Genomic DNA, 27,335 nt, shown 5'->3' with positions numbered 1-27,335 from the left:
CCCATCAAATATGGATTTGAAACTAAATCCATAAACTTTTAAGTTTAACTAGTTTGAAAGTCAAGTATATATGTTTGGGTAGTTTAAGAAAGTATAACATACAACAGCATTAGTAACTTTTTATTCTCAAATTGATAAAAGCATTTAACATATACTTTACTGTATAAACAAATTAAGTGATATACATTTTGCTTATAAAGTGACTTAAAGTATTTCAAGCATTATATAATTCAATTTGTACAAAAAGTAAATTTCCAAATAAAGATTTGGTTAGTAGAACTGATTATGTACTGTCAAATCCATTTTCCAAAGTTGTTCAAGAAAAAAACTCTATCCATTAGCACAGGTATTTCTCGTACAATCAAAGCTTTTTGCTATTTAGAAAGGGGAAATATTACAATAATTCCTTTTAATTTTCAAGTCTGGATCAGCCTTTTTTCTTCTCATTAATATGTGGTTGCAGGGTAGAATACCATCACTTTTCAAAAACAAATTATGTACAAAATCATTTTTTACTTTATTGTTAGGAGGGTCTATTTTAAAAATAGATTAGATCTGTAAGACTGTTAGCTTCCATAACTACTGAGATACTTTTTAAAAGTCATACTACTGAAGAGAGCCATTTCAAGCATTAATGTATTCCATTGGGGGTAAATCACTTCTAATTTCCCTTAGGAGGATAGTATCTACCAGCACTAGCGGCCAGAATCAAAGTTTATATAACTAAATGTAGCCCCAAACTTAACATTTTTACAGACTCTACAATGTATGGATTACCTTTATTCATATGAAAGTAATATAAAATGCTACCTAACTTAAATATCAGTTTAACCAAATTAACAATCACAAAACTATAGACATTTTTCTATTAAAATTTTCCAGTTTACTGAGCAGTATTTACTCAAAATTGATTATGAACTTAAATATATCCTCTTTTAAATTTACCATTTATGCTGAACTGTACACTGGTGGCTCCTTTTATGGTTTCTTAAAACTCTACTTACATAACTATGTAATTCCAAAATGGAAAAATGAGCCATCCATCACTAAAATTTACTGGAGACTAATATTCTTTCATGGAAACAATTCATAAACATTTTAGACTGCTATCTTTAATTATTTCAATTTGGCTTTTTTAAATACATAAGCTTTTCATTTTGATTATTGTTTAATACTTCAAAACTAGTTTAAACAAAGACAAAACCAAGGAGAACTGTTAAAGCATTCCTTACTTTACATACAATGTCTCAAGTGCCACATACATAGTAATATATCACAAAAAAAGAATATGGTTTAGCAGATTACAGAGCAAACCTAAACATTTATACAAAGCTAAACATTGCCTCCCTTCTATTTCATTTATTGTCTTTTAATTTGATCTTGGCTCTGTGTATTATCCTTCTATAATAACCACTGTGTGACATTTATCAGTTTTCTGTGTTTATCAGTCTTCCAATTACTTATATATACCTCTTTTTCTTTAAACTATGTAACATTTGAGAACATTCATTTAATCTTTTTCATTAGATACGATATACCCTACATTTTTCTTACAAAAAGCTCACTTTCCTGAGCTATATTAAACACCTTATAACAGGTGTATGTATAACTAAAGACCCTAAAATGTCAAGTTTACATTTTAAAAAATGCATAGAGAACATTTCAGAAAACCTATTAGTGCTCACTTCTTGGGTATTATAATATAGAGGTTTTGTTTCCTTCAGACTATAAACTAATCTTTATAATTGGTTATTACTTTCACATCTGAACCACATTTTCAAAAAATTTTTCAGAGATTTGATTGCTATTAGGCTAAAGAAACAAATGGAGTTTTCTGACCAAAAATGATTCATGGGTCTTCCAATAAATGACCCTTATATACTCACTGAAGATATCAAATTTCTGTGCCACAAAATAGAATTATATGAGAACTACGGCAAATAAGTTTTCATTATAATACATTTGCTTGAAGTTAAGGTGCTATTCATCATGCCCTATATCATGCAGTCTTTACCAAGTGGGCATCATGTCTGGAAACCACACCCTACCAAGATGCTTGGACACTTCCCAATGAATCTGCTCCAAACTATACTTTTGGTCAGGAATTAATACTTCTTCCATAATGGATAATTGAGACAGGCGGCCACCGCACATCTTCACAAACTCAACAAAGGCACTACATGAGACTTCACATTCCCCTAGTCCAATAGCTGACAAATTTTTGCAACGTTCTGCAATGCGAATCAACTCTTCATCAAGTGGCCGTAATCCATTAGCACACACTACTAATTCAACTAGTCTAGGGCAAGTCATTCCCACACGGCCAAGCACATCTTTGCTTACTGATCTCCCAAAGTAAAGATGGGTGGCAGGTATTTCATAACGAAAAAATGGGTCAAATTCCTCTTCATATAAAAAAAAATACATCACTAAGTTCACTTTGGGTGAATGTCTGATGAAAGCATCCCAGCTGCTCTTCTGAATAGTATGGAAGTGTGTCTGTCCAGGATTCTCACTGACTATGTCAATGCGCAAATGTTCTAATCGAACATGTTTTTCAGAAGACAAAGCAAGTAGCAACTCATCGCTTAATAAGTGGTAGTTCAGGGCTAGTTCTCGTAAGCCATGACATTGATCAGCCACACAAAGGATACCTTGAAAGAAAGAAAGAAAAAAAACTATTTACAAGATTTTGTACAAATTCATCTGCTCAAAAATTCAATCACGTGTATGTTGCACATGCTGTTTTATGACAGTCTTATAAGTTAAAAAAAAAGTACATGTTGCACAAAATTTTGCCATATTTGCCTTACCACAAAACTATACAATTTAAAATGTACTTATATAGTTGAATTAGAAGGAAAGTCACATTTTAAATTATTAATTTTTTCTATAAGAAAATAAAACCAATTCTAAATCCAATACCTCAAAAAGAAATGAAGCTCACTTATCAACTCACAAAATAATAAATTATTAATAATTGTCATTTTAGAAATATATTATGACTAAGGTTTATCCCACTAATGCACAGTGCCATAATTTTTAAAAAAAATTATTACCAACATTAAATTTACAGGTTAAGCAAGAAAAATTACATGATCACTACAAAAAAAGCCAAAGGACATTTTCTGAAATTCAAAACCTAACTAATCCTAATAGAAATAGGGTAAGACATAACCATATAAAACCATGATTTACGTTAACTAAATATAACATTTACAAAATAAAGATTTCCATCAAATAATCAGTGTCTAACTGTTAATGGTATATAATAAACATATCAAATTTCTAAGAAAAAAATACCAAGATATCTACCACTAGATAAATGAATCAAAGATAACCACCCAATTCACATTAGGGGAAACACACAGAATGACTTTTGAAGCTTTAACACACCCAGAAAGCAGTTCCTTAAATAGTTCTCTATACTTACGGCACCATGCTTCATAACTGACTAAAACTATCATCCTAGTAACAGATGACTTTAACAAAGGTCAGTATTTGATCTCTGAAGTAGCCTTCTATAAGAATTCTGCCCCAAAGAGGCACCCTATACTACCTGATAAATAACTCACTCAATCCATTTCTTTCTCATGTTTAGAAACAGGGATAGGAGGAAAACATACATCATATTTTCATCTACTATTTACTGTATAAGTATGATATGACAGGTACTGGATATGTTATCTCACAAATACTCAAAAAAATCTGGAAAACCAAATATTATTTCTATGTTGAAGTAGAGGCAGCCACCTAAAGACAGCAAAGCTGGAATACAAACACAGGCTAAGTGACTCTTAAGTTCATGCACTTAACTACTGCTTAAGAAGTGAAAAGACAAAGGCCATCAGTAAGCCAAAGCTTTCTAGCAGGGGAGAAGAAAGGGAATATAATCAGAGAAGAGAGAAACTGAACCACCAGAATGAGTCACCAGAAGAAGGAGTGATGGACATCTGTGCTTCACTATTCAGACACCACAAAGTTTCTGTTCTCCACAAGATATGTATATACTTTTAAATACACCCTGATCACTCAAGGTAACCTAAGCATATCCCTGTTCTTTGCAATCTCAAAAAGCTTGATATGTTAAATAAAAAGAAGTAAAAACATGGGAAATGGTAATTAAAGATGCAAATACAAGAAACTTTGAGATATCATTTAATAACTACTAAAGCCTTGGGACAGGCATAATTCTAAAAATGGCCCTCAAGATTCCATGACCTAATGCTGCGCATCTGTGAATGTGATAAGGTATCTTACCCATGATTATGTTATATGGCATAGCTGGCCACATAAAATAAAGAGATTATCTCTGGGTGGTCCTAATTTAATCACATTACCCCTTTAAAAGCAGAGTTTTCTCTGGCTGCTTGCAGAAGAGGAAATCAAAGATATTCAAAGTACAAACAAGACTTAATAAGTTATTGCTGGCTTTAAGATGGAAGGAGCCAAAAAAGAAACAATGTAGGTAGCCTCTAAGAGCAGAGACAGATCTCCAAGCAGCCTCTTGCTGAGAGCCAATAAGGAAATGGGATGTCAGTCCTACAGCCACAAAAAACTGAATTCAGCTAACAAACTGAATGAGTGTTGAAAGTGGATTCTTCTCTAGAGTCTCCAGATAAAAGCCCACCCTGCCTGACACTTTGACTTCAGCCTTTTAAGACCTTAAGCAGAGAAGCCAGGTGAGCCATACCTACAGCTCTAACCTACAGAACTGTGGAGCTAATAACAGGTGTTGTTGGTGTAAGCTGCTACATTTGTAGTTGTTAGTTACACAGCAATGGAAAACTCATAAGTAGTTAGAAGTGTTTAAATACAAAGGTAAAATAAAACTAGTGAACTATTATAATTCAATAAAAAAGACAACCTGATTAAAAATAGGCAAAGGATCTGAATAGACATTTCTCCAAAGAAGATATACAAATAGCCAATGGGCACATGAAAAGATATTCAACATCATTAGTCATCAAAAAAATGTAAATCAAAACCACAATGAGATACTAGTTCACACCCATTACTAGGATGGCTATAATAAAAAAGACAAATAACAAGTGTTAGTGAGGATATGGAAAAGTTAGAACCCTCATACACTGCTAGTAGGAATGTAAAATGATAAAGCTGCTTTGGAAAACAGTCTGGTGCAGCTCCTCAAATGCACAAATGGAGTCACTATATGATCCAGCAATTCTACTACTAGGTATTTACCCAAGAGAAATTAAACCTTATGTCCACACAAAAACTTGTAGATGAATGTTCACAGCAGAATTATTCATAAATAGTCAAAAGGTGGAAACAACTCATCAACTGATAAATAAATGGTATATACAAACAATGGAATATTGTTTGGAGATAAAAAGAAATGAAGTTCTGATATATGATACAACATGGATGAACCTTGAAAATGCTAAATGAAAGAAGCCAGACACAAAAGACCATATGTGACATGATTCCATTTATATGAAAAGTCCAGGAGAGGCAAATCTAAAGAGACAGAAAACAGATTAGTTGTTGCCTAGGACTGGTTGGGATGGGGATTTTAGTGGGCAACATCTAAGGGGTATGTGGTTTCTTTTTGGGATAATGAAAATGTTCTAAAATTGATTGTGGTAATGAATGCACTACTCTGTCAATATACTAAAAGTCAATAAATTGTACACTTAAAATGAGAATTGTATGGTATATGAATTATATTTAAATAAAGCTGTTACAAAACTGGTGTATTATTGGTGGTATTATAAATTTATGCAACTCATCTTGGGAAAACAACATGGCAGGAAGTATAAAAAAGATTCTGACCCTTTGACTTAAGAATTTGTCTTAATGAAGAAATTAATAGCAGCAAATTGCTACGAGTGAAAATCGTTAATTTTTTTTAGTCACAGCAAAAAAGTGGAAACAAGTTAGGCATCCAACCTTGAAAGAACTATAATGCAAATGTTGTTTTATTAATAAGGTAGAATACTAAGTAACTAAATGTTCATTAGTTCAAGTTGATAATAACTGTCTTATATGTTAAGCACTGGTGCTAGGATGGTAAAACTACAACAGGAATAAGACATCCTTATCATAATAGGAGACAGCAAATTATTAAACAAGGGAATCAGAGAAGATCTACCAGAACACAGTGAGACCTAAAAAATTGGGAAGATCAAAGTAGGACAAAAGGAGACTGGAGGAGGAAAGAGAATAGTATGTCCTGTATGAATACCCAGACATGGAAGAAAACACAAGCATTCCAAAAACTGAAGGAGCTCAAAACACGGTATGCAAGTAAGAGAATAAAAAAAGATGATGCCCAATAGATAAGGGCCAGATCATGTTGGGCCTTGTAAGTTAAGGAAGAAGTTTGATTGTTCTCTAAAGCACAGTAAGAAGTTTTAAAGGAAAGTGGAGAAACATAAACTTACATTTCAGAAAGATTACTCTGGCTGTAACATGGAAATTAGATTACTGAAGAGCGAGGCTCCAAATCAGGAAATCAGTTAAGAGGGTACTGCACAAAGATTATGGTGGCCTGGACTAGAGTAGAGTAGTTAGGGCAGAGACGGAGAAAGGTAGAGATTCAAGGCATATTTTGGTGGAGTGGCCAGACCTCAGTGACTGAAGGGATGTAGAAAGAATGGGTAGAAGGAATCAAGGATATCTATCAGGTCCCTGACAACTAAATGGAGGTACCATTCACGAGATAATAAAGAGAGAAGAGCAAGAGATTTAGAAAGGGACAAGGGAAGTTCTTTAGTCTGAAGTACTAGTGAGATACTCTACAGCACTGGGCTGTTGGCAGTTCAACACATAGCCCTGGAGTTCAAGAGACACCAAAATTAGGAGATAACAGCATAAAGAACATAACTGAAGCCATAGAGGATGATGACACTGCCCAGAATTTACAGAGTACAACAAAAAATGTAGCCAGTACAGAATACAGTGAAACACCAAAATTTAAAGAATGAAAAAAGAAACCAGCAAAGCAAACAGGAACAATCAGAGAAGAAGGAGGAAAACCAGGAGTGTGCTATCAAAAAGCAACAGTCACTAGTGTCAAATGGTGCCTAGAGGTCCAGTTATGGACAATTACAACAACTATACGAAATCGAAAAAGTTTGATAAAATGTTTGAAGAAAAGTAGAATAGAAAATTGCCCATTATTTCAAATTAGAGAAAGAAACTGTCCAAATATGCAAATTATATATAGAAAATATGTAAATGTGTTAAATTTTCAACTAAAATCTTCTGTGATTATACTCTTCAATTAAAAAATATTAAAAGTGTTCTTTCTCGGCCGGGCACAGTGGCTCATGCCTATAATCCTAGCACTCTGGGAGGCCGAGGTGGGCGGATCATTTGAGCTCAGGAGTTCAAGACCAGCCTGAGCAAGAGTGACACCCCATCTCTACTAAAAATAGAAAGAAATTACATGGACAGCTAAAAATATATATAGAAGAAATTAGCCGGGCATGGTGGTGCATGCCTGTAGTCCCAGCTACTCCGGAGGCTGAGACAGGACGATCCCTTGAGCTCAGGAGTTTGAGGTTGCTGTGAGCCAGGCTGACGCCACGGCACTCACTCTATCCTGGGCAACAGAGTGAGACTCTGTCTCAAAAAAAAAAAAAAAAAAAAAAAAGGGTGCTCTTTCTCCCCTTCCCGCACAACTAGTTCAAAAGTCATTAGGTGGGACCAAGCAAGCTTATAGTATACTATCAGAACTGAGGCGTATATTTAATAAAAATAAATGAAGATGGGACATGCCAGGATAAAGAGAATAATAAGCTCACAGTTTCATGGAGAAACAAAACACCCAAAAGCTCTCATAGTGTGTGGCAAATGCTATCAATTAGGTTTAGAATGCTACAGAAATACATAAGTGGAGGATCAAAACCAGAAAGGAGGAGGGGGATCAAAACAGGTAACACCTGAGCTGAATTCTGAAGCCTGGGATGGAATTAGATGGAGAAGTAAAAAAAAAAATTTAGAAAGTATTCCATGGGGTACAGTGCACTGACCACACACAAAGGTAAAAACCGTAGTTCCATAGGGCTCAAGTGAAAGCTAGCAATGAGTGAGTAGCAAAACAAGATTAAATAGACAGGCAGAGGTCAAAATACAAAGGACCTCGTACACTATGCAGCCAGGAGGCATGGACCTTACTCTCATAGCAGACCAATACGGTAGACAGTAAAACGTGATCAGGGTCACACAGGAAGTTAACTGCCAAAACGTATTCTTAACTTCTATTTTATATTACCTTCGGTGATAATCTGTAAATGGCAGAGAAGGCTAGGAAAATACAACAGTAGACTCGGCCATTCCTGTCACTAAGACCCTCCTTGTGGGAGACTTGGGAGAATAAACAAGCAATCTCCATACAAGAAGGAATAATTTCCTTAGGGGAAGGCCAGGTTTTAGTTATGGCAAGAAGGTAAGTGTTTTGTAAAGAGATCAAAGATTTAACATTGTCCCTTAAAGCAGCAGTCCCCAACCTTTTTGCCACCAGGGACCAGTTTCACGGAAGACAATTTTTCCATGGCCTGGGGAGGTGGGGGTTGGTGGTGCAGAGCTCAGGCGGTGATGCAGTCCATTTCCTAACAGGTCACAGACCAGTACCATGGCCCGGGGGTTGGGGGATGTAGCCTTAAAGAACAGGGTTCCCAAGTAACACACCTAAAGGACTGGCAAAGATGTCAATAATGGCAGGAGTCAGGAATGAAGCAGCAGAAAGTATCAAGAAATTTGGGTTTATAATTATTTTTCAATACAAACTGGAATTTAAATAATCTCAAATGAATAATGTAGTAATGCTCAGAAAATTCTATACATGAGAAAACAAAGAGTTTTTATCATGCTATCCCCAATTTGATGGGCTCTCAGCTCCAAAATTCAATCTTAGGAACAGCATTATCTCGCAAAATATAAGGCAATCACTTAAGTACAACTCTTCTCCCTCTACATAGTGAAAAGCAAAACAATTATGTAACTGCTCTAACTCAAAACCTACCCTGTTAGCTCAACTACAATTAGAGAAAATTCTATTTTATCTGACTGGGCACCTCAGACAGACATCACAATTGTCCCTTCCTCTTTTTTTTCCCTAATTTATTCATTTTCTAGCACATGCTGTACACAAATTGCCAAATAAGATTAGAAAATAAGCTGAAAGGCACCGTCTAGGCTAGTTAACACTACTATGCTCTTATATTACATTAAAAATATTTTTAGGTGAAAGAGATGAAATAGTCATATTAACTAACCCGCCTTCAAGGTTAATGATCATAGTTTTTCTTAATTTGATGAACAAATCAATACATTTTACTAAAATGTGTCCGGTAAAAAAACACAAAATACCTGCTGGAGAGACGTGAGGACAGCTGCTCATTTTCAGCAACTTAAGTGTATCACTGTTGTTGGCCACTAGTACTTTCAGGGATGGATCATCTACTGGAGTATCATCTATCTTAAGCGAGGACAGGGATTTAGAGTTTACAAACACAACTGTCAGTGCAGAGATAAAGTGAGACTGAAAAGCAAAAAGGGAAAAAAAAAACCAGTTTCAATTTTTAGAAATGAGAATTGAAGGGTTTCCATACAATACTAGACATGCTTCATATGAACCCTAATAATATATTTCATAATTGTTTCAGGGGCAGTACCCCTTCATTCTGTTGTTGAGAAATATGCTAAAAAGAGATGACTATCTGCCATCTTTGAGGACAGCCTTTTTACCTGTGGAAGAAAAACTGATTTCAAACCATTTCAAACCTCAGGATAAGTGGCCCTAAATCACAGCAACCATTGCCAAATAAAAAGAGAAATTCTGGAACCCAGGGTGAGCATACCTCTCAGATACTTCATTTCACCACATCTGGAAACCCTATTCTAGTGTTCTGGAACAACAAACCGCATTTTTTCTGTTCGATAGTTCTGACCATTAAAATAGTAATAACTATAAACATTAAAAATTAAAAATTAATATCATTAAAAATTAATATCACAATCACTTCAAAAGCTATGAAAGGCTCACTGGGAACATGGAAGCTCATAAAAAATTTGATTCTAAAACAATCAAAATCATATTTAAATACGATTCCAAATGTAAAACTCCCAAATGTTACATTATTTACAGTATTTTCAATTTTCTATTTTATTTTAATGTATTTTGTTGATAAATGTACCAATGAGTATCATTCAATGTATCATATACATACAAGCATCTGCTGGACACAGAATCTTACCTAAAGGAACCACTGTAGAGAAACAGGAATTAAAGCATGCTCAAGGTATGTAACTCTGAATCACAGTTAAGCAGCTTTATAACCAATGGGTAAAGAATCCAGGGAAGTAAAAAACAAAGGCCAATACATGCTTTAACACATTCCTCTATATAACCAACTTCACTCTCTACTTAGCTTTATAAATTCTCTAAAGCAGTGAAAAAGGATGAGGGCAGGCTCATAGCCAAGAAAGTATAATGAAACATTACCTTCGTGGTCACATTCCCTTATTTACTTTTCCCCTACTGTGATTAAATAACTGGTTAACTACTTAAATTTTGATGAACTATTTAACTACTTAAATGATAACATCTTTTGCCTAGTATTTTCATATTAAACTCAATTACATTTTGTACAATCACATTTCTTCACTAGTATGCTCAAGACTGCATCACTGACATCTTTCTCCATTTCTCCAATTTAGCTCTAGTCAGATAGATTTCTTCTATGTTCTCTTCGGTTCTCTCAGGATTTCCAAATTATAGCAACACCCTATTTCAATCTCCTACAAAAGCCATAAAAATAAAACAAAAAAAAAGGGGAACAATATGAGCATCTTAGACCCATTTAATAAGGAAAGCAGTCTTAGCTGCATCAATATTTCCTAATTAGTATGTACAGCAATACCCCTGAGTAATAAGATAAAAAGGAAATTAAATTATGTTCAACATATCTTTTAATGTGGTATATCTTTTATATAGCATATGTGTGATACGTATATTTAACTATGGTAGGTACGTTGAAAATCCAATTCAGAACATTTCATTCCCACATGAAGCTTGAATACGCTATTATTCTGCGTAACTGTTTCTTAGAGCCAGTCCTTGAACCATCTTAATCAGAATCACCTGGCCTGCTTGCAGCTGAAACACTGTGACCCCAAGGAAAAAATTTTTTTTTCTAGTGTGGCAGTCACTGTGTTAGAAGGGTGTCTGTAGTTTAGTTTCCAGTATTACTGAATATTAACCTACTGAACATTAGCTAACATCCTCAGGGGCCTTTATCAGTTGCCTTTCTAAATCTGTATCCTTATTTTTTTATTTGAAGAGAAAACTATGCATAGGATCATGTTAGAACATATGTATGAATATAAAGTTAATTCTTCACCAAAAAAATTGTAGTCTTGAAATCAAATCTGTAAATTAATCTGAACTGTACTAACTTTGCTCAAGAATAAATCTTCACGGAACACTTGCTAGAAGATTTTATAAGTAAGCTATACCTGTTCTCAACACTGGCAGTCTCCACTTTTGATTCTAACTTCACCACTCTGCTCTGAAAGCCCAAAAAGGAGCATCTATTGTGTGTCTTTTTTCTAATATGCTTGTTTCTAAGTTTTACTTACCTACTTTCTTTTAGCACTTCCTATAGAATCCTCTGTAAATTCATGTACCCTTTAACTTTACCAATGAAGAAGTACAAGGTGACTAAAAAAAAGAAAAGCTGGCCAGGCATGGTGGCCCACGCTTACAATCGCAGAGACTCAGGATGCCAAGGTGGAAGGATCACTTGAGGCCAGAAGTTCGAGACCAGCCTGGGCAACACAGTGAGACTTTGTCTCTACAAAAAATTTTAAAAATCAGCTGGGCATGGTGGCATGCTTCTGTAGTACCAGCTACTCGGAAGGCTGAAGCAGGAGGATCACTTGAACCCAGAAGTTCAAGGCTGCAGTGAGCTATGATTGTGCCACTGCACTACAGCCTGGGTGAAAGAGTAAGACCATCTCAACAAAAGAAAAGAAAAAAAAGAAAATAGAAAAGCCCTTAAAAAAAATACTATCTCTTAAGCATGCTAAATCATGACTGTTTTCCATTATGTATATATACTACTTTTCTTACACACTAACTGTCAATACAAAAAAAGAGTAGGCTTTCCCTGGATTTCTCAGTAACAGATAATAAAACAAAACCAGCAGGTACCTTTGGTAAATCCATAAAGCTTGGTCGGGCAGTTGAAATAAGTCCAAGTGTTTTTAAAGAGCAGTTCACAAGTTGTGATAATATATCACAAGCTGCTTCAGCTGATTCTTTGCTGCTGTCCACCTTGGAAAAGAAAACACCATTTACCCATGCACATATTTACATGTCTCAGTGCATATCCTAATTTTATAAAAGCAAAAAAATAGTTATTAGTTTATTTCATTATAACTTAAAGAATAGTTATTGTTTCAATCATCCACCCTCATCTACAACTTCAGCCTTTTCTGAATCTCTCTGAAAAATTATAAGGGCAATTGTCAAGGCAGTTTTCATTATAATAAAATACATAGGTAATGTTGAAAGAACTTGGCTTTTGCATTGATTTATTCCAAAATGACTGTATAAACTAATGGAGTAAATCAATTTATAGTCTTTGAAAAATAGTTATATATTTGGTAGTATATGAAATGATGTAATGTAAACACAGGGTGTTCCAAAAATCTCCATACAAAGGAAAAATTTTGTAATGAATATTTTGTAAATAAAGGTACATTTAGCTACAACTGCCCATTTTCCCTATGTATGGCAACTTTTTGGGACACCCGCTATAGTTCCTACGGTACACATTTACTCAGAATGTTCAGGTGAATCACAACCTAGGATTCATCATTAATGTTACTAATAGAAAGATGAATGCAAAGTAAAATGAGAGATTCCAACCAGTCAGGCATGAAAATCTGAACCAAATAAGCTGTATATTCTTCTACATAGACATTTCCTCAGGGAAGGGTAATATGGCCAAACTCCTCCACAACAATTCAAGAAGGAGCCCTTCTATCAAATAGTTAGTTTGCTCCCTGGGCTAAAAGCATCTTAGAATAGTTAACAGAAACATCATTACTTTAACTTTCAAATTAATGTACAATATTTTATACCAAAAATGTTAAATGCTGGTTGTACAACTAATGTACGAATTTATATTACAGTTTCAGAGCTGTTTATATGTAGTCCCATGACCAGCAGCATCAACATTACCTAGGAACTTGTTAGACATGCAAATTCTCATGCCCAACCCAGATGATCTGAATCTGAGACTCAGCAATCCTTAGCTTTACAAGTCCTGCAGGTGATTGTGATGCACACAGAGTTTGAGAACCATTGTTCTACACTAATAATTCTGACTAGAAACCTCTTTGGCCCATAGTCAGTGATGACTTAAAACATTATCAGGAGAACCCAGAAGAATTCTGTGATGTGGCTCTTTTTGTAAATTATTTCCTCAGGAAAATAAGCAACCCCTAATAAAAATGCTGAACTTACAGCATGGATGGTTTTATGAGCACTATACAAGTTGTATACACCTGAATTGTGTCAGAGGGCTGTAAAAGAGAAATAAAGATGACTGGCCAACCTACTGGATGGAATTGATCTTTAAGACCTATCAGATGATAGCCCCATTTCATTTATCTCATCACTGCATGATGACCGATACCTTCCTTCCAGCACAGAAAAGAAACAAACAGTTCTCTTCAGCATTCTTCCATGTACTCTTTTCTATTTCTCTGTAAATAAAACCTTTTATGTAAAGTTTCTATGCCTCCTTTTTACTCGAAGTTCTCATATCAAAAAACCATCAATAAACAATACTCAGTCCCTGTTAGATAGAAATAGTAATTAAGTTCTACTCAATTACAATCTCCCTAATTTTTATTTATCATATATTTCTTTTCCTCAGACTTGTTCACAATAATTCAATGTAACTACAGCTTTGATCAATGAGCTATGTTTATTTAGTGGCTGCTTTTGCTCTTTTAAGAATTAATAATTATAATATAATGGAGTAATTTAACTCCATCAATTATCACAATATTTTGTGACAGCTTGTAAGGCATGCAATAATTCTAAATTTTTAAGCACTTTCCCTAAATAGACAAATATTTTAAAGACATGAGAAGATATACTGGCTTAGGACACAAAAGCCACTAACAATGACTTAGTTTTTGAAAGAAGGATTTAAAATATTACCTTGAAGCTGACATATTGTAGATGATTTGAATGTCTTTTAATAATCTGTTTGATCAGCTCTGGATGTGTAGCTTTCAAATAAGATGTAGCTGGTTGATTCAGTTCAAATTCAAAACATCTCCACAAGTCAGGCATATGAAATACCTGGTTCCAGTTGCGGCAAACTTGTGAAGCATGAGCCCGGTCAAGAAGAGGCAAATACTTAAATATTTGGAGGATAATGTCCTGAAGGAGATTACCCCAATCACAAGTCTGGGAATGCTCATTTGTAGTCCTCAGTTTCTTGGATTTCTCTGCAGTACCTTCTTCTGATGAATTATGGTCACTATCTCTTCCTCCTCGTTTCATCCTATTCAGAAAAATGCATCATTTTTTTTTATTCTACTTTTGAATAGAAATAAATTCAAAATTCATACTTCTATCACCAGGATGTGAATATGTATTTATATATACAAACAAATACGTAGGAAGAACTGGATAAGTAATTGAAGGAGAAGAATATCAAAACAAATTATAATGAAAAATGGTGATAAAGACCAACTATGATTTTACAAATGCTACACATTTTTGGCAGGTGTTTTTAAACATTTACATTTATACTGTACTACTTGGGGGGAAGTTTACTATGACTTTGAAATTAAACCAAGAATTTCTATTTCAGAAGTTTTGTTCAACTAACTAAAATGAATATAAAAGGGAAACTACAGTGATACTTTCTAAAGGCTTCTTAAAAGTCATCTAAAGATACGTGCTATATTTGAGTTCTTGAATTCAAGGCCATCCAGAGTCCCAAGAACTTCCAGAAAGGATGTGAATTAAGTAGCCAACAGATCTTCCACACTGAATAGTCTGCAATATGTGTTACTGCCAGACATTTACAACCTCTGCTTACAATAAGTAAACCCACCCCTACTATGCATTGTTTGGTCTGGAATGTGGTTTCTTCTTAAAACACATCACTTCCTGGTGCAATATTTTCCCCAAGTTGTGTTTCTGACTTACACCTACGTGTTTATTCTATGTATTCTTAATACCTTCATTCCATTTGATTCTTTGAAAGGTAAGTCTTTTTATGGCAAAATAGTATGGTTAAAGAGAATAGGCTCTGGAACCAGGGTCCTTGGGTGTGAATCCTGGCTCTACCTCTCACTGGCTACATGGCTTTGAGCAAATTACTTGACTTTCCTGTGCTTCAGTTTGCAAAATGGCAATTATAAGACATAGGGTTTTTGTGAGGAATAAAACAGTATATAAAGGCTTTTGAAAACAGAGACGATTGTTGGAACTCCAGTACAAGAAAGCAGTCTAGTACTAAAGACATTAAACTGCCAGACACAGTAAAAACAGAGGTTAACAATCAGAAGGCAAAGAATGATCCTATTTTTGTTTTAAAATGAAGTATGCATGAGAGAGCAAGCAAGCGTGAGCACGCAGTCTTGTGTTTGAGAAACACACACTGGAAGCAGATTCACCAAATTATTATAGGAACCAACAGTGGCTGGTGGGATTACAAGTGATTTTTTTTTTTTTTACACATTTCTTTTAATATCAACGCATTACATTGTAATCAGATAAAAAAAAAAAAAAAGCCTTGTTTTGGACAGGCACAGTGGCTCACACCTGTAATTCTAGCACTCTGGGAGGCCGAGGCAGATCACTTGAGGCCAGGCGTTCAAGATCAGCCTAAGCAAGAGCGAGACCCCATCTTTACTAAAAATATAAAAAATTAGCCTGGCATTGTGGAGCATGCCTGTAGTCCCAGCTACTTGGGAGGCTGAGGCAGGAGGACCGCTTGAGCCCAGAAGTTTGAGGTTGCAGAGAACTATGATGACACCACTGCACTCTAGCCCACGAGACAGAGTAAGACTTTGTCTCGAAAACAAAGAGTCTTGCTTTGATTTGCTAGTTGGAAGAGAAGTATAGCCGGCCCTAAACTAAACGGGGTAACTGCAGACACTCACTAGTACTCTTATTTAGAGCCTGCAATGCTTTTCTTTCGTTCCTAGAAAACAGTTCTGGCAGGAAAGTGGTTTGCACCTAAACTTGGGGTCACAGCCTTTCAAAAGGATGGCGTGTGGCTCCAATTCTCTTCTGGCATATCAGCACATAGGAATTTCTGGTTCCTGTGTGGATGATGGATGTGCATATGCATGACTATAAACTAAGTATGTCTCTGCAGACTTTCTCCATCCAGCAGGACGGAGCAAAACTTATAAAAGAAGACTGAGGGCCGAAGAGTAGAAGGAGAATGGCAGCGGCCATTGGACTTCATGCCATGAAAGTCAGTCCACGAGGTCTTAGCACATGTGCAATAAACTGCCTATTCCTCATGGCTCCTACTTCCAACTATGTAAATAAAGTGAAGTAAATGATGTTTATCTTATCAAGCAGGGGACAGAATGGGAGAAAACAGAATGACAGATGTGACAGCAAGAGGGTAGTTTTAGGTAACACTGTAACTTATGTATGAATCTAAAAAGAGTTTTCTTAAATGTGTTTAAAGAAAAGGTAATATACTCTACAGTGTAATTTTTAATATAAAAAACACTCTCCTAATAATAATGACCCACTAGACGTTAAGATAACATTGTCATTATGATCCATTTTTCTGCTTTAACTTATCCTGAAGGCTTACTTTAATGTTGGTATATAAAATTTGGGTCAAAGAACAAAGTGTTTGCCACCCAGGGCTTACAATTTCTCTTCTGACAACCTAAAACTACTCAGAATTTTGAGATACAGAGATTTAAAAAAGAATGAGGCAGTCTTCATAATTTCTACACCTTATTATAGAATGCCGATTGCCTGTTTCTGAAGAAAAGTCTTCTAAAACCAGAACTATTCAACTTAAAGATGGAATGATTCATTTTACTTTAGCGTGTATGGATATACAAAAATAAAATGGTAGCCTTTCCCATAATTTTTATTACTTTCTTGCTGGTCATAACAATAGAACTTTTCTTTTGTATATTACAGCCCTACTTTAAATAAAGCATATTTCAATACTTTCCAAGTTTGGGGGAAAGAAGTTGACAAATATTTTAAGAAGTATGCAAAACCAAGGTACAGTTATCTCTTGCCTTAAATATAAAAAGACTATCTGATCACCAAAGTATATTTTAAGCACTTACTAGTCTATGAGTAGCTGAACAAGTCTCTGAATTGTCATATCTAATATAACCGTAATGTCATAATTATAGTACATTAAGCAATAGAAAATATGTAAGGCCAAATTCCAATAAAGATGGCCTCTGTCCTAACCTCATTAATGCACGAAAATAAAACGGAAGTGAGTGGGCACCTAATAAAAATTTAAAATGTCAACTTTTCCAAGTAGGTATCATTTACACATGCAAAAATTTACAGTGCTTCCAAAAGTATTTTACTAAATCTATTTACACATGAAGCTCTGCTGTAAATAAGTTAAACAATTCAGAGCACCCACCAGTCTGTAAATAATTTCCATCAATGTACTTTATATTTCCTACTTTTAATCAAAGTGAAAACACCTCTTATATTTGAACAAAAGGAGTGCGGAGAGCCAAGCTACACAATAACGTCAAGGAGACTCTTTAGAATATCAAAACCAGGCCACTTCCGGGCTCTGGTAGTTTAATTTCCTACAATTCCAGGCCCCAAATAATGCAACTTAAGCCCCTAGAGCTTTTTGGTGAGGGACTGATATTACTACAAAGTGCCAAAAAGCAAACTAATGAGGAAAGACTACAGACTAGCTGAGCAACAGGGAGTTAGTGAGCTAACTAAACATTTCCATAAACTGAAAGGAGCAGTCAGACGAAGAGAGGAAGAGAACACTTAGCTGTGTGACCCTCATTGTATCAGGCACTTCTATGTACACTGGGGCGTGCAGTTAATTTTAAAAGCCCATTTGTACTTAGCTCTAAAACGCTTTGGCGTCACATTTCCTTTATGTTTTGCTTTGACTAGTATCAAAATTAATATGCATTCTTTGGCTGAAATACAATAAAACAATACAAAAAGGTCAACTCTCAGAACTAAATGGTAGGGAGAGCATGGTGATGAAAATTAGTCCAGTGGTCATACATAGACAACTGAGGTGCCATTTTTATAAATATTTCAAGGATAGCAGAAACTAACACTTTTTTTTTCAAGTGAAGTGTCTAAAAGATCTGGACCACTCGACTGGACAGTATTGGCGACATCGGAATAATGACCCTCTCTCTCATCGCTTTCTTAGGTTGGAGATGCAGACCTACTTTACTGGGCTGCTTCCCGATCGCTGCCTGCAACAGGCTGCTCTCGCTGAAAGTGGGCGTGAAGCTGTTCAACACAAGTTGACCAAGTTTCCCACTTGGCTACGCGGCGAGGGTGTCCCCTCCTCCCTGCGCCACCTCCACGGATTGGCTTTCCCTAACTTAACTGACGCGCCCTACCCCGGCAGTGTGCTTTGACATCTTAGTGCCTCTCATTTCTCAGGCTGCCAGCACCGGCGTTGCTGATGCCGGAAGAGCCTCGCAGAGCGCGAGCCCCACGGTGCCTGTCACCAAACCCGGCCAAGGGCAATAAAGCCGGGCAAGAGCCGCGGCACTCGCACCACGCCTTGTTGACATGTTTTGAAGCAGGCACTGCGGGGAAACGCCCCCAAGCAGGCCCCAAGGTCTGGTGCCGCACCCCACGCCGCGCCTGGCGCTCCCGAGGCCCGGCCCGCGCGCGCCCGGGACCCCGCGCCCGCCGGCCCGCCCGCAAGCCCTCGGCGGAGCCCCCGCCCCCGGCCCCACCGTGGCAGCGGGGCGCGGCCCTGCCCCTCCGCCGTTACCTGCTGCCGGGGGCGGCTTCCCCCACACACCACCCGGTGCTCCGAGGACGGCGGCGGCTGGTCCCGCGGCTCTCACATGAGGCCCCCCGGGGCCCCCGCTCCGCGCTCCCGCCGCCGCGTCCCCCCGCGCTCCGCCCGCATCCGAGGCGCTGGTCCCGCGGCGGGCACCAACGTGGCTCCACCTTTGCGGCTCTGGCTGCCCAAGAAGAAGCCTTCCTTCCGAATCCCGCGCCGTCCGCGTTCTGGTACCGAGACCCGGGTCGCCGCGAGAGACTTCCTCAGCGAGCGGCGGCCACCACCAATGCCCCTGCGTCTCGGCCCACAAACCGAGTCCAAAATGGCGCCCAGGGCTCGCGGCCGCGCGCTTTCCCTGGCGCGTCTCCGCCCGAGGGGGGCGGGGCGGGGCCGCGCCCAGGCGGGAGCGCGCGCTGCAGCCGGCCCTCGCCTCCCCGTTCCAGAAGGACAATCCTCCGCCTTCCTGCCCGAGACGTGACGCCTGCTTTGAGGGGATTTTTTTGTTTTGGAGCGGAATGTGTGAGGGCTGGAGCTAGTTAGTTGCCGAAGAGACTCTGCAGTTGAAACTGGAAAGTTTAGAGAGGTGGAGCAGAAAAAAGAAAGGAGGGCGTGTCTCCGGAGACTGCTGTAAGTGGGCCGCTGGTTCCACTGGCATAAACAGTGGCTGCTGACAGCGACACACCTCCTCCGGAGAGGCGCGGCCCTCGGGCGGCCACTCCCGGCGCCTGCGGGCGAAGGGGCTCAGTATGGGCTCTAAAGGTGGACACGCAGCATGTGCACCTATGTGGTGTTTAAAAAACTCCAAGGAAATACATCAGGATGGTGACAGTGTTAACACTGAGCTTACAGATTTTTTTTTTAAATTATTTGGATTTTCCAGTTTTTCTATTAATAAAATAATTTTTATCATCAGAGTTAGTACTTTTTAAAAACCACCTTTGCTTTATGAAGTAGAATCCCTGAAATTTGTAAATAGCTTTCTGAAACACAATGGGGAAAGTGTAAAGGAGTAGACGGCTATTTAAAAGAGAACCTCTGGTGAAGCCTTTCGTAAGGTAAGGCAACTTTGTGGGTAGCTACTACCTGGTTGACTTGTTTGAAAAGTTCGGATTTTTGGATACTGGGCTTTCTTAAGGTTAGAGACGTCCTTAGGTGCAAAATCTAACTTGAATCACGCACCATTCCTCCCTCCCTACCCCTCAAAAAAAAGAGAGAGAGAGAGAGAGAAAGTAATTTTCCATCTAAAGATGTCTGAAGTCTCTGACCCTTGTGTAAGAGACTGCAAGGCAGTGATGCCCAGGGGCCTCTCCATTCTTCCTTTTCCCCAAGAAATTGAGCTAGGAAGCCATATGTAAAATTGCATTAATATTCATGTGGAGAAATGCCAGTGTTTTTTAGTTTTTTTTTTTTTTTTAGAGCCTGGCTACCAGATCATCAAGTCAAACCGTACAAAGTCTCTGGCAGCATAATAATGGGGATTTACCTGAACTGCAACATTTTTTTTTAAGTCCTTCAGTGACTGGATGATGAAGAATGATGGGATGTTGTAACAAAGGGAAGAATAATTATTAGAGGAAGAAAAATAAGTCAAATACACACTCATTTATTTAAAGCTAGGTGAATAGTATGACAGATGCAAAACTCATTATATCAAGTCAGCAAACATAATGAATATAGATTATATCAAATTAATATTATATCACATTAATATTATATCACAATATATTACATATTACACTCCAGAGTCCTTTTTTCCCCCCCATTACAGTGTGTCCTCCTAAACAAGAAGAGAACCTTGGCCTTGGCACACTTATTAAATACCTTGTTTCGTTTCCTGTTGTTGAAGATTTTACTTCACTTTTTTTTTAAAGAAAAGACAAACTTGTGCTTATTTTTAAATTTATGGTGTCATAAAGATCAGTGGCATGGGGGTTAGGGGAGAGGGTGGCTGTTGAACAGATTGATCTAGCAGGGCGAAATGTTTTATTACTGACCTTGTTTGGAATTGCCAGTGCATGTGATAATAAAAAGTGGACCAACAGTTAGTCAGTTTTATTATTGTTTTTAAATTCTCCATAGACAATGTACCCCCTCCACTAGGGGTCGACCACTCCCACACCCATCCCTACCTTGGTACACCAATGAACAGGATGGGTTATGTTATCTTGCAGAAGTTCCTTACATACCATCTTGTCATTCCATGTTTTTTATGACCTTTACAGTTTTTGGGAGTACTATTCCAGTATTTTGTAGAATGCCTTTCGACTGGGGTTTGTCTCATATTTTTCTAATACTTAGACATGGGCTATGGGTATTTGGGAGGAAAACCACAAAGGTGCAAAGTACCATTCTTATTATATCATATCAACATTACTTATCCCTGTTGATGTCAACATTAATCAGAGATTGAGGTCAAGTTACTTCACTGTAAAGTTACTTTTTTCCCTTTCTTTCCATACTGTTCTCTTTGGAAGGAAGTCACTATGTACAGCCAACACTGAAGAGATGGGAGTTATTCTTCATCTACCTGAAGAGAGGAATGTCTACATAAATTACTTGGAATTTTTCTGCCTTGGGAGGTTTGCCTCTGTATCTCTTAATTTTATATTTTTATCTCTTTATTATTGTCTTTGTAATTTCCTCAGATTGTTCTTCCAAGTCACTGATTCTTTAACTCTGTTTAGTCTCTGTTAAGACAATGTTTGCCTATGTTTTTTATTTCTAAAAGTTTTATTTGGTTCTTTTCCTCATCTTCCTGGTCTTTCTTGATGTTCTTTTCTCTTGTTTTTAATTCTTTCTATTTTTCTTTAATCATTTTAATCATATGAATACTAACTGGAGGTCTAATCTTGATATATGTCAACGTTTGCTCATGGTGGGTAGTTCTTCCTGTATTTTATGATTTTTGGATTGTGAGTTCATAGTCTGTGAAACTTTAGCAGTAGAAATTTTGTGCAACCTAGTTAAGGGTGTGTCAATCCAGAGATGTTTTGTGTTTGTTTCTGCTAAGTGCTGCAGGGTATTATAAGCTTGGAACTTTTTATAATAATTTCTTGACATCTGGCTCTTGGGTTGTAATAAGAATGTAAATCCAAATCCCTATCTGAGTGAGGAAGAGCAAGCCTATGGTTATGAGATCTCAAAAAGATTTTTTAAAACCTAGAGCCCAAGCTAAGACATATTAGTTTACCGTTGGTTTTCCTGTGCCCTGGACCAGCCATTCCTTGAAGAGGATTAACCTCTTCAAAATTTCTGCTTTATGCAGGCATCTCAATTACAGCTTCTCTTGAAAACTCATTTTCTGTCCCTACAGAGCATTAAAACCCAAGTAACTATCTCTTCAGACAGTCTTTTCCCACCAATCCTTCTATTTTGGTCTTAAGGACCTAATACTCCTATCAGTATACTCTCAATGTCTCTTACTGCCCTTTCATATTTTTTTCTCTTTTTCTCCCTTTGCTATATTACATATTTATTTCTTTGTTGGAGACAGGGTCTCACTCTATCACTGGAATGCAGTGGCATAGCTCACTGTAACCTCCAACCCCTGGGCTCAAGTCATCTTCCTGACTCAGCCTCCAGGGTAGCTAGGACTACAGTCATGCAACACCATGCCTAGCTAATTTTTTTTTTTTTTTTTGTAGAGACAAGGTTTCACTATGTTGCCCAGGCTTGGTCTTGAACTCCTGGCATCAAGCAATCCTCCCACCTTGGCCTCCTAAATTGTTCAGATTATAGGTGTGAGCTTTGTGCCCAGCCATATATTACCTATTATCTTTTGACTTGATGTTTTCCTCTTTGACTCTCTAGAATTTATATCAGTTATTAAAAATTCCATTTGTAATTTTTTACATATCTAATTTTAACCATCATTTTTAATAAATGTTACATACATGCATGATTTAAAATATGTATAACTATATGGTAAATATATATGATTGAAAATAAGTGAACTAACAGAAAGCTGCAGTGATAATTTTAATTTCTGATGAAATGGAACTCAATCCAAATATTAATATTATAAGAGAAAAGATGCATTAATAAAAGTACTGATAAAAGAAATAACAGAGCAAGAAGATAGCATCATCGTAAGTATATATGTGCCTCACAATGGGTGAAATGCATAAAGCAACAACTGATGGAACTGCAGGAAGAAAAAGGTAGAACAACTGTGGTTGAAGATTTTCAACCATCCCTTTCAGAAACTGAAAGACCATGCAGGCAAAATATAAGTAGTCATTGTAGATCCAAACAATACAATTAATAATTTTAATCTCTTAGATAGATAGAATTTTATGCTGCAAACACAGTCATTGTAGAGAAACAAAACACTTTTAAAAAATAGATCATATATTAGGCCACAAAGGAAACTTAAAGTAAATTCCAAAGGTTTAGCATCATACAGACTGCGTTTGTGAACCACAATGCAAATGTTAGAAATGAATAATGAAAGGAAAGCTAAGAATGCCATTTGTTATCAAAGCCCTTTCCTCCCAAATACCTGTAGGCCCTCATGGAATTACAGGTGAGCCCTGTCAGACTTCTAAAAGTGAAAACTTTCTTATCCAAATTGAGAAAAAAGATGAAGACATAAAGCACCCCAGGTCATTTTTTGAAAGTAGTATAATTGTGATTCCCAAATCAAATATGGAAAAGGAAAGAAAACTATAGCCCCATTTTTAACCTATGAAAATAAATGTAAAAATTCTAAAAGAAATACAGGTTGAACATCCCTATCTGCCTAGACTTAAGCCATACTGTGACTGAAAAAACCTGTCATGAGGAATAGGTGGGTAGTTAGGTGTCACAGAGGGAAGAATCTTTTTGTTGTTGTTTGTTTGGTTTTTTTTGAGACAGAGTCTCACTCTGTTGCCTTCTCAGCAGCAAGAGCTGTGATGTTTTCTCTCGTTGGCCTAAGCAGCAGAAACGTCTTACCAAAGGGGCACTAACATAGTATGTGGAAAGTGCTCTTCTTACCAGGACTTTGGCTTAGTGCCTTGAAAAGCAAGAACCCAGGCAAGCACTGAAACACTCTTGACTTTTTTCTGGGCCTGGCATGCATTACAAGAGGCATCACACTAGCTGCAAATGGTTCTCTTTTTAGTCTTGCAGATAGAAAAAGATTCTGTTAGATTCCAGATTGCCCTCATGCTCCCTGTGATTATTCTGCCATCATAACACAGTGTCCCTGACAGATGTCCATCAGCCCAGTCTCTATTTGAATTGCCCCAGTGATGTGTTCACTAACTGCCAAGGATGTTTGTTCTGCTGCCAAACACAGGGATTTATTGGAATATTCTTTTGCAGGTGTAGCCAAAATATATTTCTTTGTTATTTTTGCTCGTGGCCTTTACTTTGCCTTTAAATGATGTTAAGCCGTGCCCCTTCTAAACATGTTGCATTTTTCCTATACAATATGTAGGTTTAAGGGACCTCAGCTCCTGTCACGTCCACTTTGCCAATCAGTTCCATCCATGTTGGTTAAAATTGAATCCAGGAGAGCAAAGCCCTCTTTAGCTGCCTGTTTTTCAACAGTCCCCTGGATAATTCCACAGCAGCAGAGATTTGGTTCCTTGCCCTCAGGCCCCAAGTTGCGCCCAGGTATAGGATGTCTGTGTGCACACAGTTTACTTACTAAAAGGCATGGACATCTTCAGCTTCAACTGCAGCTGTTCTTTCCAGGTAGACATTTTCACAGAGCTCTTTAATTGACCCCAATGTTAATACCTTCTTCTGCAAGTCCATCAGATGTTCTTGTTTTTTGTGGACATCCTCCATGAGTACATTTAGGAATGAAATACCATGCATGTTTGCAGCATTATGTTCTGTGCGTCCCCTTCTGTTTCTCTGATAAATGACTCTTTGAGACAAAATTTACTTTCTAATTGCTGCATTTTAATTCTTGGTTCTTTCCTATCATGTCTTGGATATAACTGTGAGATTGTACTTCTTTGCATTAAAATATCCACATCACCTTTTCATGCATGCTGTGTGCAGTGGTACACCATTATTGGACCCATTTTTCCATTGGTGCACTTGAGAATTACGGGACCCCTTCTCTTCCGGGCCTCTGCATGAGGTCTCTCAACTGTGGTATCAGACCAGTGAGTCTCCTGCCAAACCCCCTTTCTAGGCCCTGGGGACATATTTCTTCTCTTTCCAGGAACTCAGCATTCTGGTACTACATGCTGTGCTCCATTAAATCAAAGCTTTCGTGTTGATACTACCTTTATGCATGGCCAGACACCGAGTCATTTGTTCCCTCTTCAGTAATTGAGAGAGGGTAGCGACTGATGTACGTGAATGGACGTGGAAGGCTGGTCGGTGCTTTCCAGCTCGTCCTCATAAAGCACTGACTGCAACTGTCCCCTTGCTCAAAAGCATTCAGTGTTTCCCTGTTTGCAAGGTTGAAGGCAAATTCTTAGGCCTGGAACTTAAGCTTATGTGTAACCTGTTCTTTATCCAACTCATCTTCTATGACTTTTTTTTTTCTTTTTACTGAAGTGTAATTTATAAATGATGAAGTACACAGATCTTAAGTGCACAGTGTTATGAATTTCTACCCTGTATGTGCCTGTGTAACCACCAGCCTGATCAAGATTTCAAACCTTCCGGCATCCCACTGCTCCGCCACGCAGCCTCCCAGTCGGTGCCCTCTCAAAGGTAACCACCATTCCGAATTCCAGTGCCATAGATTTTGCTTTTGCCTGTTTTTAGAACTTTGTGTAAATGGAATCATACAATATGTGCTCTGGCGAGTCAGCTTAACTAAACCCTTTTTTTTTTTTTTTCTTTTTTTAGAGCCGGGGTCTCACTGTGTTGCCCAGGCTGGTCTTGAACTCCTGGGCTCAAGGGAGCCTCCTGCCTCAGCACCACTGCACCAGGCAACTAAACCATTTTCATTGTAAGCCACCTCTTTGTGTGCTAATCCTATCTACAATTAGATTGTAAGCTCCTCAAAGGAAAGAAGTGTGTTTCATGATGCTGATAAAAACCTTCATCAACTCCTCCCCAGACCACACGCACAGCATCCCTGGTCTTTTCCGGAACGGGTGTCTTTCAAGCTGCCTTCTGACCTGCTTCCTTGTGTCACCTTCCTAAAGCACACATCAGGGCGTGTCTCTTGCTCACAAACATCCAACGATAGATGATCAAACCAAACTGTTGAGAATGAGATTCCAGGCCAGCACTGTTCATTACTGGTATATGCAAGCCACATATGTAATTTCAAATTTTCTAGAAGCTGCATTTGAAAAAAAATAAAAAGGAACAGGTGAAATGAATTTTAAGAATGTATTTAACCCAGTATATCCAAAATATTATCCTCTCCGTGTGTAATCAATATAAAAATTGAGGCATTTTCCATTCTTTTTCTCTGTGAGACTCAGTTGCCTCCTCTGTAAAAGGACACCAGTGCTGCACAGGTTTGTGGAAGATGATAATGGGATAATGCACGCAAAGCCCACTGGATTCCTTTCCTACTGCTGCTGTAACTAATTACCACAGACTTGGGGGCTTAAAACAACCCAAATTTATTATTATGCAGTTGTGAAGATGAGAATTCGAAATGAGCTAAGATCCAGGTGTCGGGAGAGCTGCATTCCTTCTGAATGCTCTCGGGGAGGACCTGTGCCCGAGGCTGCCTGCATTCTTTGTACCTGGCCCCTTCCTCCATACTCAAAGCTAATGGTGTAGCGTCTTCAAATCTCTGGTTTTGGCCTCTGCTTCTGGAGTCGCGTCTCCTGACTCTTGACCCTCTTTCCCATCTTAGGACCCCTGTGGTTACGTTGGATCCAGTGGCTTCATCCAGTATAGTCTCCCCATCTCCAGGTCTGTACCCTTAATCACATCTGCAAAGACCCTCTCGCCATGTAAGACAACATCTTCGTACATCCTGGGGATTAAGATGTGGACAGATTTGGGGATCCCTTATTCTGCCTGCCACACCCATGCATTAGCATAGTATTGGGCCACTGTTAAGCCCTTAATGAATGTTTTCTCTGATGACTGAAACCTTGATCATGGTTCGTAAAAACATTGTAGTGTTCATTAATACATGTTTCTGTATTTGTGTTCTGTGAATGTCTCATCCTACCACCTGGCATGGCCTTACTAACTCATACAGTTCATACATCAGATGCCTTCTATGTGGAAGTCATGGTTACTAAGCAACTGCGAACGAGTGTACTGTCAAATGTGGCTCTAGACCAGGTGCTCAAATATTTATTACATGAAGTAATGAAGCAAAACGGCTTACTTAATGCTTCTAAGGAACACATCAATGCCTCAGTGCTTACCATATTCTCTCCCTGG

The 27,335-nt window shown here is 37.9% G+C and overlaps 1 protein-coding gene across 2 annotated transcripts; it reads right to left on the bottom strand.

Moving 5' to 3' along the window:
* Positions 1-105: 105 nt before the first annotated feature.
* Positions 106-19,343, bottom strand: FBXL3 (F-box and leucine rich repeat protein 3). 2 transcript variants are annotated; one of them, XM_069467138.1, is made up of 5 exons: positions 19,008-19,343; positions 14,210-14,558; positions 12,185-12,307; positions 9,340-9,511; positions 106-2,654 (listed from the first exon to the last, which is right to left on the bottom strand). In XM_069467138.1, the coding sequence occupies exons 2-5, from the start codon at positions 14,555-14,557 to the stop codon at positions 2,011-2,013; spliced, it is 1,287 nt and encodes a 428-aa protein (XP_069323239.1). In that variant the 5' UTR covers position 14,558; positions 19,008-19,343; the 3' UTR covers positions 106-2,010. The 2 variants fall into 2 exon arrangements, with proteins under 2 accessions (XP_069323239.1, XP_069323240.1); XM_069467139.1 differs by having other exon boundaries at positions 299-2,654; positions 14,354-14,558; positions 19,008-19,067.
* Positions 19,344-27,335: the final 7,992 nt, after the last annotated feature.

The sequence above is a fragment of the Eulemur rufifrons genome, chromosome 4, assembly GCF_041146395.1.
Source record: "Eulemur rufifrons isolate Redbay chromosome 4, OSU_ERuf_1, whole genome shotgun sequence".
Taxonomy (NCBI): Eukaryota; Metazoa; Chordata; class Mammalia; order Primates; family Lemuridae; genus Eulemur; species Eulemur rufifrons.
Note: the sequence above shows the minus strand (reverse complement) of the source record. Positions and strands in the feature narration are given on the sequence as shown.